Source organism: Emys orbicularis, chromosome 5 (genome assembly GCF_028017835.1).
Source record: "Emys orbicularis isolate rEmyOrb1 chromosome 5, rEmyOrb1.hap1, whole genome shotgun sequence".
NCBI lineage: Eukaryota > Metazoa > Chordata > Testudines > Emydidae > Emys > Emys orbicularis.
In genome coordinates, this window is record NC_088687.1 from 18,706,355 (window position 1) to 18,723,100 (window position 16,746).

The window sequence follows — 16,746 nt, forward strand, 5'->3', positions numbered from 1 at the left end:
TGAATCTAGTACCAGTAGCTGAGTTCCTATCCCATCCTTGATTACAGCAACTTCTGAAGCATTTGACATGCTTCTGTGTCATATGAATGTCTGTGTGAAGGCCTGGACACATTAGAATTGGATTTAATTAGAAGTTGTAATATTAGCTCTCCTGGAGTTGTGGACTAGTTGATAAATTGTTTTTTCTTCAGGGGAAGGCTTTGTCATCTTACTCCTGTAATTATGTATAGTTGTTATTGTGACGTTGTGCAGTCTACATGGTTTTATAAAAACATGATAATAAGTGAATATAATGTAACTGGGATAGTTTTATAAAAAATTTGATAATAAGTGACTATAATGCAAATGGGATATGCTTTGTGCAAAAGGTCTCTTGTAAGGTATCATTACAAAGCTCATAAGCTACTGAGTGTGATCATCCTATTTGTAGAAATGTACCACTCTTGTATCTAAAACTAGAAATATAAAATGTAACTCTGAGGGCCTATTGTAATTATGTAAAGTGTGGGCCATTAATGATGGTTTGGAATCTTGATGACTCCCATTGTCTGCAGATGGCTGTTTACCTGTGAGTCTCCCTGTATATGTGTGTGCTGGCAAGTGAGTAATGAAGTCTTGCAGTGACACGTGATCATGTCACCTGAACTGGAATCCATCTTTAACCTGGTGCTTTTCCAGTGAGGGGAGGGGGTGGAAACCCAGAGGGACAAAGGGTTCCCGCCTTATGCAAAAGATATATAAAGGGGTGGAAGAGAACAGAGAGGGAGAGAAGCCATCATGAAGAATCCCCTAGCTATCACCTGAGCTGGAACAAGAGCTGTACCAGGGGAAAGAATTGTGCCCAGGCCTGGAAGGTGTCCAGTCTGAGAAAAAGCTTACTGAAGCATCTCTGAGGGTGAGATTATCTGTATTCAGTTTGATTAGGCATAGATTTGCGCATTTTATTTTATTTTGCTTGTGACTTACTTTGTTCTGTCTGTTACTACTTTGAACCACTTAAATCCTACTGTCTGTATTTAATAAAATCACTTTTTATTTAGTAATTTACTCAGAGTATGTATTAATACCTGGGGGAGCAAACAACTGTGCATATCTCTCTATCAGTGTTATAAAGGGCGAACAATTTATGAGTTTACTCTGCATAAGCTTTATGCAGGGTAAAACGGATTTATCTGGGTTTAGACCCCATTGGGAGTTGGGCATCTGAGTGCTAAAGACAAGCACACTCCTGTGAGCTGTTTTTGGGTAAACTTGCAGCTTTAGGACAAGTGATTCAGACCCTTGGTCTGTGTTGGAGCCGGACAGGAGTGTCTGACTCAGCAAGACAGGGTGCTGGAGTCCAGAGCTGGCAGGGAAAACAGAAGCAGGGGTAGTCTTGGCACATTGGGTGGCAGCTCCCAAGAGGGTTTCTGTGATCCAACCCGTCACAGTTGTGACGTTGTGCAGTCTACATGGTTTTATAAAAACATGATAATAAGTGAATATAATGTAACTGGGAACCCAGTTACATTATATTCACTTATTATCATGTTTTTATAAAACCATGTAGACTGCACAACGTCACAGTTATGTTCATACAAAGCACACGGGATCTTTATAGAGGAAAGTAAATACATAGCATTTATTAAGAATACCACAGTTAGCATATGCTTTTTAGACATGCACGCACACACACACACACACACACACATAGTCCTGCCAGTGATGTTCATAGTTACCTGTCTGTTGTAGCTCGAGTCAATCTAATGGCCAGTTAGATTGAGCACGAGTGTGGAGCTGGGTTCTGTCGGTCGCGATCCGATGCTCCGAGGCTTTGCAGGACTGAACCCAGAGTTCCATGGCAAAACACCCCAGCTTTATAGTTGTAAATTCTCATTTGAGTCCATGCATTTTGCAATGTCATCCTGTAATCATTAGTCCTTAAGTGGTGTTATTATTTGATGGTTATTGTCAGGCTTCCCATTGTTATCTCCTATTTGTTGTCTCGCCTTCGGGGGTGCCTGCCTCACCTCTGAGGTCGTCTATGCTGCTAACATGTTTAACATCGGATACAATGGATGTTTTCTGATTGTCTCCTGGTCTTTCCAAGTCTCTCACTTCTTCTTGACCATCTGGACATTTGTGATGGCTTTCACACCTTATCTTTTCCTGATGCATGCATTCCTCATTCACACAAACAATCTTACAGAAACCTTCAAAGGTATACAGACAGCAATATTGTATATTCAGCAGAATACATTGTAAATCAAGCCTTGCTAAATCTTATAACTAAAACAATTCACATTGGGGCTTCAGGCTCTCAATATTCCTCTAATCTTCTTAACATAGATAGAATAGAGAATCCTGTCTCTTACTTCCTAATTTGTAATACATATAGGAAACCATAGTAGCTTTATAACTTATTCTAAAACAAAAGGATGACCATAATTAGTCATAAGGATTGTTCTGGTCTGTCATTCCTTTCTGCTATTCAAAAAGGGTGGCTGACAAGATGAAATCAAATCATACATTAATTCTCATAGTACATTATAAAATCCAGCTCCCACATAGTCATCTTAAGTAAGATTCTAGTTTTCTTTATCATGGTCCACAGAAAGCTTGTAGTCAAGGTGGTGTTCTAAGCCTCCTTTTTGTGAGAATGCAGAAACATGATAGTGTGCATAATGCAGTTACTTAAGTTCGAACTCCAGACCCTCCAGAGATTACTGTGTGCAGACCTACCCGTATGCGGTGGGTGTTGACTTGCAGCATTTTTTGTCAGCTTCGTAGTCTACTGTTCCGCAATCAGCTTTTTGCTGTTAATGAGAGAGATCTCAGTCTACTTTTTAGAACCACCAGTTTTTATTCCTAGAACTGTGAGGACACGAGCCAAACTTCCATGAATAGCCCCTGTTGCACAACTCAAATCTGTCCAATAAGTGTACAAGTGGTAGAGTTGTTTGGGCATCCTGACTTTGTGGCCAACCAAATTAGCCTTGGGATTTGCCGTTAACTAGGCTGGCTGTTTTCAACACCAGGAAGCTTAACAGAATGGAAGGACTATGTTTTTCACTTTTGTGGAAGCATGTTTCTTACAAGAATTCCAGCATGTACTGCATACTAGCTCCATGGATTATCTCATGTGACAGTGGGTAGTAAAAGTTCGCTGGCGTTCCTTGCCAATATTTTGAGTTTTAAAAAGTAGAGGCTCACTTGTGTGTGCACTTCCGATGATGTTTTGGTAAAAGTCACTGATATGTGCTTGCACATACAGTAAACATGCATGCACAAAAGTAGGGACAGGTCACATTTTTTGAAAATCAGGTCCTTTGTTTCTTCCTTTCAGAAACTGCTTTCAAGGCAGGCCTGTCCCATTTTTTAAAAACTATTTTTACTTTCAAATAGTACTTTCACAAGGTGGGGGAAACAGTTGATAAAAAGTATTTAGTGTAACAGTCCTTGCTGTTGCTTGGCTTCCATTTTTTGGAGATACTTTGCTATGAACTGGAAGAAATGAAATAATGGGAAAAGTGCATGTTAAAATTCACCAGTAATGCATAATTGTAAACTACAATCTCTGTAATCTAGGTAAAATGTAAAAATCTAGGATAGATTAGCTGGTAAGAGTGCAGAAATCTAATAATTTTTCATTACAATTACTCAAATTCAGAGATTTATTTAAGATGAAACCAAGTTAAGGAAAAAGAACAGGCATGCCGGGGTGTGTGTGCGTGCATGCGAGCAAGTGTGTGGTTACTTTTCATTCTTCCTGAACCTTATAAGTTTACATTAAAAGCAATGCTCTTTTCCCCAGCATCTGGTTTGCTAACATATGCTATGGCAACTGGTGCAACATTTTTCTAATAAAGTGTTTATTGTCATTGTTTAATTTTCTGCTTTGAATCATTTATAATCCAAATATAGACTATGAAGCACAATGTCCCGTTCATTACTGTAATTGATCAATTTCAGAGTTATTTTTCTATCTTCCTTAGCCATGTAATATTTTTTGTACCATGTTTAGTTGATTTAAAGCTTCTTACATTTAATTAGTTCTTGTTTGTCCCTATGGAGCGGGCCTGCTTCCTTTTATTAGAAATTCAGAATGTATTGTGACTCCTGAGTTAACTAAAATTTATGTTGTAATTATGTAAATGAGTATTTTCTATATTGTAAAATGGAAGACACGCATAGAGCTAGACAATGAATCATTAGTAATTGGTCACTAAAAGGACTACCTACATCTAGCATACACTCATTAAGTACATGCATCTTGTGCAAAAAGAGCAATATTTTCTTTTCTTAAACAGATTATATTAAGTGTCAAATAGTTAAATTAAACAATGAAATGGGAAAAAAAAACTTTACAAAGAAAACTTTGATTCATAAATATGCCAGAAAAATCCCTCTAAATGGAAAAAGAATAAAATCACAAAATACTAAATATTTTACATTTTCTAAATTATTTAAATATGCTGTGTACTGCTTGTGGATGAAGTACTGAGCTCTGTCAGTAGAGGGCAGCAAAGTTGCAGGGGATCTTTTTTTGAGATCTTGGAAACTCTGTCACAAGATTTTTACTTGTTTTCTTTATTAGCTGTTTAACAGTTGCTTTAGGTTTGTCTTTTAATGAAGTGTCCATAATTTCATAGAGAGTGGTCACTTTTAACCCAGTGAGTTTGGTTCAGATATTTAACTAGTTGTCCCCTGGCCTTAAGTGTACTTGTGGGCACTTCTCTAATGGATGTTAAGTGTTTCTCTTTTGATGTTCTTCAGGGTGTTCCAGGACCTGGACAATATGAAATAAAAAGTCAGTTTCAGAAGGTGGAGAATATATCACAAAATGGAAATGAAGTTCCACGTGCTCCTTTTCTTTCACAGTCCAAAGTAAGTGGCAGTAGCATATTTTTCTTTCTTCTGTACTTTCTTGGTCAAAGTTGCATGAAAAAGTAAATAGCTGCATAATCCGCAAGAGATTATAATTGTACTGTGAGCCATGATTAGTAAATGATTTTTTCTTTCTCTGTGTTGTATTTTGATGTGTGTGCGTATGTATATATATGTATAAAAAGATATGTAGAATTGTATGTGTGTGAGTATACATATCTATGATATAGATAGATATGCATATATATTTAGGGATGTGTATGAGTGTATAATGTATGCATATATATAAAAATAAACACAGGCATACATGAACCCACTTTATTTTTTACACATTTCCAAATAAAATATGGATGAGGCTCCATCTGCACTTTCACAGACAGTAAATACCTTTCAAATTACACCCGTTAATCAGGTTTGTCCTATGTGAATAGAACACTGGGAGGTGGTGAATGAAAATTTCTTGTGGCTATGTAAAATCAGTGCACATGTACAAAGATTGTTTTTAAAAATTCTTCTAACTGCGAAATTCAAATGTGTTTTCACAGACCTATTGAAAGGTACATGTATAATCTGACATATCTGTGCCAAATCTGAAGTTTCCATCCCTTCCTTCTGAGATGTTAAAAATAGTTGCAGATTTTTTTTTTATAATGGTAAATATTTTCACTCTCTTCATTCTCTAAAATAGCTGAAGAGTTCTTGCTTAGACTTTCCACAATATTTATTTTTGAGCAGAAACTAAACCTGGACATTTTCAGCACCAGAAATGGAACTTCGAAAACGTTTTTAAAAACTGGAAAAGGCCTTGTAGAGTAGGAATCCTAAGGCAGCCACAGGCTATGAGCACCACCTGCAATACAAAATAACAAACAGCCAATTTATGAAACAAGGATCTGATGCCATCTCAGTGTTCTAGCAACTACAAAGACTATTTGTTTCCATACTTTATGATATCACCAAAATCCCTTGATGGAGTTATAATAATCCTTCTATTCACAGCTGCCTCTTTACTCGATGTATAAAGAATATATGTAGAATAATTGAATATAACCATAATCCCACTGCTAATTAAGAGTTCACAGCTACTAGCACATCAGGGGCTATATTTCATGACTATGTGGTCATCTACTACATTTCAGATCTTTGGAATATGACTCTTAAAATTTAAGGGAAAACTCAGAGCTAATACAAAACGTACAGTCTGCAAAAGACCTCTGCTGAATAACTGACTGAGTAAGCTCTTAAATCACAATCTACCACCCATCCCACAAACCCTCAGCTGTCAATTGCTGAGGAAAAGAAAGATTATTACACTGTACTGAGAATAAATGAGGTAGCTATGAATTATGACACTCTGCTTTCATTGAGAGGTTCTGGTGACATCATAAATTGTAAGAGTGAAACTTTGATATAGAGTTACACTTCGAATTTGCAGACTATATCTTTTGATGATTTTTTTTATCATATTTAATGTATGGTCATGTTTTTTTTTTTAATTTCCTTTCCTTCTCTTTTCCTGTCATCCCTTTCATTCACTATCTTCTCCTTCCATTCATATTTACTTCCTTCCTCAAACAACATCTTATGCAAGCCACAGTTGGTCTGTTCCATGCATGGCATACATCTAATTTTTATTTTTACTCACCAAAAATGTTGTCATGTGTCCCAAAAGACAGAGGAATCTAAATAAACTCTCCATCCATTTAGTTTAAACAACTTCATGGAAGTTCTTTTAGGAAGGCTGCTAGAGTGACTTTAATTCAGCAGGCTATCAGAGTGGCTTTTCCTTTTCTGAAAATTCATATATATTAAGGATTTTTCTGCATGTGGTTTACTATATTTATTGTAATCTGTAAAATATAAAGTTATGCAAATGCATCAAGAACGTACGTAAAAATCATTGCTAAATGAGAGCAAAGATTCAAGGGGTGTGTGTCTTCAGAACCTTTATAAGTAAGTATAACTTTATTCAGTTTTCCTGTTTCATTTTTTGTGTTCCATCAAATATATGAACTAGAAAGTACATTTATTAAAAACATATAGAAAATAATCTTGTATAGTTCTGCATGTTTATTTTTTGAAGATTGTTAAACATTTGCTATTACAAGAGGAACAATTCTAATCAGGGTCGTAGCAACAAAGAACGTGGCCCCCTCCGAACATGTGTCCGGGCGGGGCCCCTTACAATGCAGAAACTGGAATGCGGTATTTATTTTATACAATATATAGGGTTCATATTATGTATACATAGGCCTACAGTGTACATGTATTCCGTATTTACGCAAAGCACTTCTTTCGAGCCTTGTTCTCCGCAAATTGGTTAATCAATGCGTCATAGTCCAGAGATCTGGCAATCTTGTTTTCGATTGAGATAACTGCAAGCGCAGAAAGCATGTCACCTGTCATGGTTGAGCGCAGGATATTCTTGATCAGTTTCATTCTGCTGAAGCTCCTTTCAGCACCAGCGACAGTAACTGGTGTGGTCAGAAGAATTCTGATGCAAATGCAAAGATTCGGATATATCTCCTGAAGGCTGTTCTTGTATATGTACGTTAAAAAATTGTTTGCTGTGACAAGTCCTCTCTCTTTCTCGATGACATAAATAAAACGATTCAATTCCATTATGAGTTCGTTGGCATCAATGTCTCCCATTTTTCTTTCAAAATTTTTGCTGTGATTCTCCAGTTCATTTTCTCTGTGACACTGCTTCAGGCTGTTAGCGTTGTACAGAAATCCAAACAACTTATACCACTCCACGAGTTGGTCAAATCGCGACGAAACAGAAGATATGGCCTGATCAGTGAGAACAAGAAAGAACTGCGATTTGAATTTTTCTTCGGCAGAAAGACGACTCGAATCATCAGCACATTCGTAATCAAACATTCTCTTCTTACGTCGCACCCTGGTTTCTGGAAACACCTGCTCAATACCCATATGCTCTGCTATTTCACGTGCATTTGTGACCACAGAGATATATCCTGTATTTCGATAGTCTTCCAAAAACTTCTTTGTAGCACCGACTTCTGCCTGCAGTACGTCAATTGACACATCTGGTGACTGAATTAATTTGCTGGTTTTATTGACGTGAAATAGTATATCGTACCACGTGTACACAGTCAGAACAAAAGGCCACGTAGTAACATGGTCTAAAAGCGCACCGGCTTCTGTTGCTGTATTGCCATCTTTCTTTTCGAGCGCATATTCTCGCAAAGATGACAAAGCATTGCACAATTCTTCAAGGTGATAATGCAATGGCTTCACAGCATCAATTCTCGACTCCCAACGAGTGTCCGATAACCCTTTAACAGATATTGGCATATGTTCTTGATGTATATCCCAACGTGAAGGTGAAGAGGAAAAGATAACGTATATTCTGTTAATCAGACCGAAAAAGTCAACAGCATATTTCGATGACTTTGCCGCGTCTGAGATCACAAGATTCCAAGTGTGAGCTCCACATGGTACATACAAGGCACGGTCATTTATTTCTAGCATGCGGGCTTGAACTCCTTTATTCTTTCCTCTCATATTTGCGCCGTTATCATAAGCTTGGCCTCTCATGTCAGCAATGTCTATTCCTAAGTTGTTTACCTTTTCAAGAAACACTTCCAATAAGCCCTCGCCAGTTGTATCATGAACATTAAGAAAACCAACAAACGTTTCACGAATATTGACACCATCTTCACCGTTGCATTCAACAAAGCGTAACACCACAGACATCTGTTCTTCATGTGACACGCGGGAGTGCAGTCCAAAATAACTGAATAATATTTTGCTTTTTTAAGCTGCGCTATGTTGGCCTCTTGAATGTTACTGGCAACAAGTTGAATCAGCTCGTTTTGGATCTGTGGACTGAGGTACTGAACATGTGTCTCTGCCTTCTTAATCCTCTGTAAAAGTTCACTGAGGACAGTATCATACTTTGCAAGCAATTCAAACAGTCCCAAAAAGTTGCCATTCGAAGGATCGCCGAGCTTTTCATTACTTCCTCGAAATGCCAAGTTTCTTTTGGACAAGAAAATAACGACATCAACCATGCGTTTGACAACATTTCTCCAGAAATCTCTTTCTTTCAGAAAAGCCTGCAATTCGAGTTGGTCAATAGATGTACGGTTTACTCTGCCTGACCGAAGGTCAAACCATTTCACCATACAGTCTTGATGACCTTTGCCTGTTTCATGCTGCTGAAGTCTTTTTGACAGTGCTTTCCAAGCAGATGTTCCACGACGTAGCGGTATGTCGCCAGTGCCAAATAATTTACAACAAAAACAAAAAATGGCATCTTTCTGAACTGAGTACATTAACCATGAACGTCTTATTTTCTCGCCATTTGCCATGGTTCGATAGAAATGAGTACTTGTGAACCTCCATCTTTCCTCGTTAAATGGAAATTCGTAACTTTCATTCTGCTGCGGTGGGCCACGTGCAACAATGTCACACACTTGCCTGTCCGATATTATAGACGGCCAATCTCCTGGATCATCAGTCAGTGGTTCAGATTCAGATACTTCTTTCCCGGCAGCAGCTGGAATATCTGTCACAGTTTGTTTGGTAGAACAACTGGCTTCACCTTCGACCTCACTTGAAGCACTTCTGGATACTTCTGGATACGATTCGTCACTGCTAGCGCTGTCCGTTTCATGTGCCTGTACCTGTACGTTGGATTGCAGCGCAAAATACGTTGACAACTTTGGAATTTTCTCAAGTTCCTTCTCGGCATCTTTTGCTGCCTTTCGTTTACTAGCTCCGCTCTTATACGTTCTCTTAGACATCACAAAGCACGCTTCTGCGTTGGAAACGAATCGTTTCAAACGATAAAAAATTAAACAACTAAATTAATAACATTTATCCGCCGACCGCCATTATGAACGCATATATACATTCTTTGAATGGGTCCAACTAAAATTCGAAACTGACCGACAGACAACTGATGTAGCCAATAGCATTATGATATATCATAATAACTTCACGGTTTTGTCAGTAAAACCGACATGGATTGTGCAATAGCGTCAATAAATGTCACTTACCTAGTTATACCTTACATTTTTTTTGCCACTTTTAGGGGCCCCCTTCCTTGCGGGGCCCCCTCCGGTCGGAGGGTATGGAGGGCGCTCGCTACGCCTCTGTTTCTAATATTTTGTATATTTTAGAGATAATTTTTCAGTGGTGTGCTTATACCAAAATTCTTGGTATAAATAAAATATCTTTGATGCCTAAATTTAGGTGCCAAACCATATTTAGGCACCTAAAGAGACTGCCTGATTTTCAGAGGTGTTGAGCACAATTAGCTCCTCAATAAGTCAGTGGTTTGCAATGGTGAAAAGTGCTCTGAAAAGTAGGTCAGTTTTTTATTTAGATGACAAAATATGGATTTGGGTGCCTAACTTTAGGAACCCCTGGTTGAACATTTGTTGTTCTTCGAGTAGTGTCCCTGTGGGTGCTCCACTGTCGGCGTGATAGTGCCTCCTGTGCCTGGGAGATCTTAAGTAGCAGTGCCTGTTGGGCTGCACATGCGCTTCTCCCTATCTTGTGCCATGAGTGGCATCTATAGAGTGCTGTGTGGTCCAAATGTCTTCACTTCCTTCTCAACCACATTTGATCTGCGACGGAATCCTGAGCAGAGTCCTTCAACCATCCCTAGCCTTTAGTAATAGTAGTGTTTCCATTATAGTTAATTGTAGATACCAGCCGTTTCCTTTAATTTTCTTCCCCCTAAAAAACAAAAACCCCGTTGCCTTTTTCTCCCTATTACTCTTTAGCGTAGAGTAGATTTCCTTTTTTCTATGCTCTTCCTGATTGGGAAACTCTCCCTGCTCGGGTTATGCCTGGATCTCCTCTTTTGCCGTGAGGCCATCCCCATGACCGATGGTCACTCACGGTGCATATGCTGCTTCAGTGAGGGACATGTCTCTCAGAAGTGTACCCAATTCCTCAACTTGAAAGCCTGGTAAAGAAAGAACCGTGAACTGAGGCTAAAACTTCTACTCATGGAGAGCTCTGTGTGACCAGCCTCAGACCTTGGCCCTGATATCTCGCCTATGTGGCGCTTACCATTGGCACAGTCATCAGCCGACCCTCACTCGCCATGCACTACCAAGAGAAAATCCACACTTTTACACTGAGATGAAAAGAAAAGGGCCACTAGCTCACTCTTTAAGGAGCCACCTCAGAAAAAAGCATCCCTGGAGAGGTCTGTAGCCCCAATGTCCTCAGGGATGAGACTTGGCTCTCGCAACTATCCAGGCATCTCTAGTACTGGCACAAAAGACAGGTCCAAGGACCCTAAAAGAGCGGGACTACAGGCGGAAATACTGTCTCATGGCACTGCAAAAGACAGTGTAAAACTTTCAAAATTGGCACTGACCACCTCAACAAAAATAATCCTGAGTGCTTTGGCACTGACTAAACATCCAGCACTGAGCAAGATCTCAGCACCAAGTAAGCCCTTGGCAGCAGCTACTGGCCACTCAAGGGAATGCATTCACCCGTCGGCACTGGCTATGCCCTCAACCACTACACCACCACTGGTGCTGATGATGCTCCTGCTGGTACCACAGGCATTCAGATAGCCCAGAGACTCATAGTCTCTGATACGCCAGAGTCGCCACTTCTCCACAGTGAGTTCCCTGCACCTCATGCCTACTCTCCAGAGACACAACAGCACTCTACTTCCAAACTGAGGACGTTCTTGAGTGAGGAAGAAGAGGAGGAAGGAGAGGAGTACTCCACTGCACGCAGTCCTCCATCATATCAAGAGCAGACACACACAGAGAACCATCCTCTCATCTCCGATACCCAGTGACCAGAACTGAACCAGGTACCTGATATGGACCCCCATGGATGCAACCTCACATGCCAGTTCTTCCATATTGGCCCTATTGGGACCCAGGGGCTACATATAGGGTGAACTTTCCCAAATCGCCCACGGAGCAGAAGCAGACACAAAGACGATCTCTGTCTTCTTCAGTCTCTAGATCACCTGTCATTGAACAAGAAATCCACCCCAAGATAGAAGGTCATTCCATATTTATCCCCCCTCATCACAAAAAGATTCTTCAAGGGCCTTCAGAACCTTTACCTTCAAATATGTGACCCCCACCCTGGGATACCAACCTAGTTCTGCACTGTCTCACAGGCCCTCCAGTTGAGCTCATGGCAACGTGCTCCTACACCCACCTATCCATGAAGACAGCATTTCTCATCACCATCACATCCGCCTGAGAGGTAGGAGAGATAGGTGCTCTCATGGCATACCCTCCGTACACAGTCTTTCACAAAGACAAGGTCATGTTATGACCACACTCAAAATTCTTACCCAAGATGCCATCCCTCTTTTCACCTAGAGCAACCTCTCCACCTTCCTTCTTTCTTCCCGAAGCCACATGGCAACCAACATGAAGCCATGCTGCACACATTGGATGTCAGATGAGCATTAACCTTTCACATTGACAGAACCAAATCTTTCAGACAATCGCCACACTTATTCCTCTCCGTTGCAGAGAGATCAAAGATCATATCCAAATAATGTCTCTCTAAATGGATCTTGGAGTTCCTCTTCTTTTGCTACCAATGACACAAACTGCGACCCCCCACCTGGAACTTGAACACATTCCATTTGCTCGCTGTCCATGGGCACTCATCTACAGTCATCTATAGTGGAGCACCCATGCTTGAAGAAAAAAAGATTACTACTCACCCTGTGCACTAACTGAGGTTTTTCAAGATGTGTGCTCCTATGGGTGCTCCACCACCCCCCTCCTCCTCTTTGCTTTGGAGTTTAAAGATAGACTCTGTGGTAGAGAAGGAACTGAGGGCAGTTGGATTGCACAATGCTATACAGACACCATTCATGGTGTGAGATGGGGAGGAGCGCATGTGCAGCCCAATGGGCATTGCTACAGAAGATCTCTGATCCCAGACGCAGGAGGTGTTACCGCACCTACAGGGGAGCACCCATAAGGGGACACATCTCGAAGAACCTCTGTTACTGCACAGGGTAAGTAACCTTCTGTTCCTTATGATTTTAATTACAGTAGTTAGAATTGTGGTTAGGATTTTCAAAAACTCATAAGTGACTTAGGAGCACATTGACTTTCAGTGGGACTTGTGCATCTAAGGGCACTTCATGCTTTTCACTGAACTGTAGCAGTGTCCACCCGTATCATTGCTTCAGGGCAAGTTGGAGTGCTGTAGATTCACATCCTGACTTGCAGCGTAGTAATTTGTTATGTGGACAAGCCCTAAGTCATTTAGGCCCTTTTGAAAATTCCTCCCTGCATGTTTAAATTCCTGCACATTGAGGTTTACTTCACACTTTCATTTCAAGTTAGCTAGCTGATTGGGGTGTTTTTGGGAGGGAGTGTAGAGAAAAATGGGGTAATCCCTTGGCTCAGTCATCAAATTTGATTTAATCTCTCCAAGATAAATCAATTGACCACCACATGATCAACTATCTGTAGATGTTTTGGATGAGAACATGAAAGTAATCCCCTATATGTTCTTTGTGGACAGTAAATATCTCCTCATAGGATTATGAGACTATTATGATGTACTTACCGAGAAATTTGGCCTCTTCTTCCCCATTCTGTTTGTGTTGTGTATTTACTGGCTACTAATATGGCTGTACTTATGTGCTTGCGTGTATGAAGTAATTCAAATTAGATCTATCTATCTATCTATACTTGTGTGCGTGTATGAAGTAATTCAAATTAGTTACATATCTATCTATCTATATCTATATCTATATCTATAACTAATTTGAATTACTTCATACACACGCACACAAGTACAGCCATATTAGTGTGTGTGTGTATGTATATATGTATTGTACAGACAATGATAATAAAAGTTGTATATGAGGAGTCTGATTTTCGAAGTTGGGCATGTGTTATTACCTGGACCTATAACATTTGTGCATGTGCAGACTGAGTACATATCTGTGCAAACTGTCAGATATATAAGTGACTGTGGCTATACAGAAGCTGAATATTGGTAAACATACAAGTGACATTTGCACTTGTTCCCTTCTTTGAAAATCAGGTTATATATGTCTAGATATATTCAAGATATTAGTTACTATATATAAATTATCTTCACTTCATTAAGAAAGAAATGAGATCCTATATGTTGCTATACTGATGTGAGCACTTTCTGTCCATATAGTTTCTAAATGTGTTGCAGGTTGTCATTGGCATATTTTTTCCTGTGCCTCTCTAGAGATTTGTACATGTGAAATCAATCACCCCAGCTCCTGGTACATATAATGAACCACGCTCAGCTCTTGAATCCTTGAAGAAAACATCAGGAATGAAAAAGATCCCATTTGGTCAAACTACAGTTCGGTTCACTCAAGACTCCAGGCTAGAAAAAACACCAGGTTTGCAATTAATCCAAGTACTGTCGGCATTCAGTTTACATGACCCGATATTAGGCAGATTGATATTCAAGGAAGTTAGCAATTAATCTTAAAAAGTATTATTAAAATACAGTAGGCATTTGGGCAAAATACACATATCAAACAGCACTCTTATTTATACTGAAATCTGGAAGGAGCCCAAAGGGAAACAAATGTAGTCTTCCATTCAAGATTTTGTTAGCTTGGTGTTTCCAGGTAATTTTATACTGTTAGTTCAAAGTGATAAATGTAGGCAATATTATTTGCACCTGTTGGGTTTACTGATCTTATAGAAATCCTAGCTAAAATAAACAGAATATGAATTGCATTTCTGGGGAGTGTTTTTTTTTTTAATTTGTGCTGTTATTTAATAAGGATTCTTTGTGCAAAGTGTAGACTCTGTAGATTTTTCATAGCAGCAGAATACCCAGCATGCACTATGGAGAGTGTGGTTCTGCCTGATATTATATAGTATATAGTAATTTAACAACTGCCAATGACGTTTTTGTTCCTTACTTCCTGCCTGGTAAGGACATAGCCAGGTAAAACTATTTATCCCGGTGATGCACTCCCCTCTTACTGCAGGGCCCTAGAAGAAGAAATGCTTGAATTAGAGCAGGGGCAGGCAACCTTTCAGAAGTGGTGTGCCGAGTCTTCATTTATTCACTTTAATTTAAGATTTCGTGTTCCAGTAATACATTTTAACATTTTTTAGAAGATCTCTCTCTATAAGTCTATATTATACAATAAACTATCGTTGTATGTAAAGTAAACAAGGTTTTCAAAATGTTTAAGAAGCTTCATTTAAAATTAAATTAAAATGCTGATCTTACACTGCCAGCCTGCTCAGCCCGCTGCCAGCCTGGGGTTCTGTTCACCTAGGCCGGCAGTGGGCTGAGCGGGGCCTGCGGCCGGGATGCCGGCTGGCAAGGGGCTGGCAGCCAGGACCCCAGACCTGGGGGGGGGTTCAGGGGTCAGGGCAGAGGGCTTGGGGGTGTGGGGGGGGTTCAGGGGTCAGGGCTGGGGGTGCAGGGCAGAAGGCTGGGGGTGTGGGGGGGTTCAGGGGTCAAGGCAGAGGGATGGGGGCTGTGGGGGTGCAGGGCAGAAGGCTGGGTGTGTGGGGGGGTTCAGGGGTCAGGGCAGAGGGCAGTGGCGGTGTGGGGGGGTTCAGGGGTCAGGGAAGAGGGCTGGGTGTGGGGGGGTTCAGGGGTCAGGGCAGAGGGCTGGGGAGTGTGGGTGGTGCAGGGCAGAGGGCTGGGTGTGGGGGGTTCAGGGGTCAGGGCAGAGGGCTGGGTGTGTGTGAGGGGTGCAGGGCAGAAGGCTGGGTGTGTGGGGGGGTTCAGGGGTCAGGGCAGAGGGCAGTGGGGGTATGAGGGGTTCAGGGGTCAGGACAGAGGGCTGGGGTGTGTGGGGGGTGTAGGGCAGAAGGCTGGGTGTGTGGGGGGTTCAGGGGTCAGGGCAGAGGGCTGGGGGATGTGGGGGGTGCAGGACAGAAGGCTGGGTGTGTGGGGGGGTTCAGGGGTCAGGACAGAGGGCTGGGTGTATGTGGGGTGCAGGGCAGAAGGCTGGGGGCGTGGTGGGAGTTCAGGGGTCAGGACAGAGGGCTGGGTTTGTGTGTGGAGGTGCAGGGCAGAAGGCTGGGTGTGTGGGGGGGTTTGGGGTCAGGGCAGAGGGCTGGGGTGCTCCCAGCCCCCTACCCTGAGCGGCTCATGGCAGGAGGCTGGAAGGGATATGCCCTGTTCCACCCCATTCTCCAAGGTCCTGTCCCTACCTCTTCTCTGCCTCCTCTACGGAGCAGCGAGCACGCTGCCACTCGTCCCCCTCCCCCTCCGAAGGGCCATCAGCTGATCGGCGCAGGGAAGGAGAGGAGGAGGGGCAGGAAAGCACCACGCTGGGGGAAGAAGCGGGGGAGGGGGGAAGCTTGGCTGCTGCAGGACCAAGCTTCTGCCTCCTGCCCCTGCAGGGGAGAGCGGTGGGGCCAGGACTGCGGCAGGCAGCAGCATGCCACTCAAAATCAGCTTGCGTGCTGTGTTTGGCATGCGTGCCATAGGTTGCCGACCCCTGAATTAAAGTATCACAAAGTTCATATTCAGGGCAAATGGTATCTACTGATGACAGATGCTTTAGGGGTCTGTCTTTTGTTTACAGCCCTCTTCCCCAACACTTTGGTGAATCCTTCTGTGTGCATCCAGATGGGTTTTAGATTATTTTCTTTTTAGAAGGGTGAGAGAGAGAGAAAAAAAGGGAAAATAACTTAAAGTTCACCATTATGGACATAACACCCTTCAATGTCTCTTAAACCCCTTACTGTGTTGAAAAAGCATCCCTTGAAAATATTACTTTCCCAACATATAGTTCCTCTCCCCATTCTCTCTTTCTTCTATCCCCCTCACTGTGCAGTATTTTGGGAGGTGAGTGATTACTACGCTGAATGTGTGACAGTCACACGTGCTGTCTGTTGATATAATTGTATAAGTGTATGAGGT

General features: G+C 41.5%; 1 protein-coding gene across 1 annotated transcript in view; it reads left to right on the forward strand.

Annotated features, from left to right (window-relative positions):
• STPG2 (sperm tail PG-rich repeat containing 2) overlaps positions 1-16,746 on the forward strand; it is a 404,829-nt gene that overhangs the window by 69,925 nt on the left and 318,158 nt on the right. The window contains exons 7-8 of the mRNA XM_065405786.1: positions 4,756-4,866; positions 14,083-14,242. Coding sequence (XP_065261858.1) covers positions 4,756-4,866; positions 14,083-14,242 — 271 coding nt within the window. The remainder of the gene's footprint in view (positions 1-4,755; positions 4,867-14,082; positions 14,243-16,746) is intronic.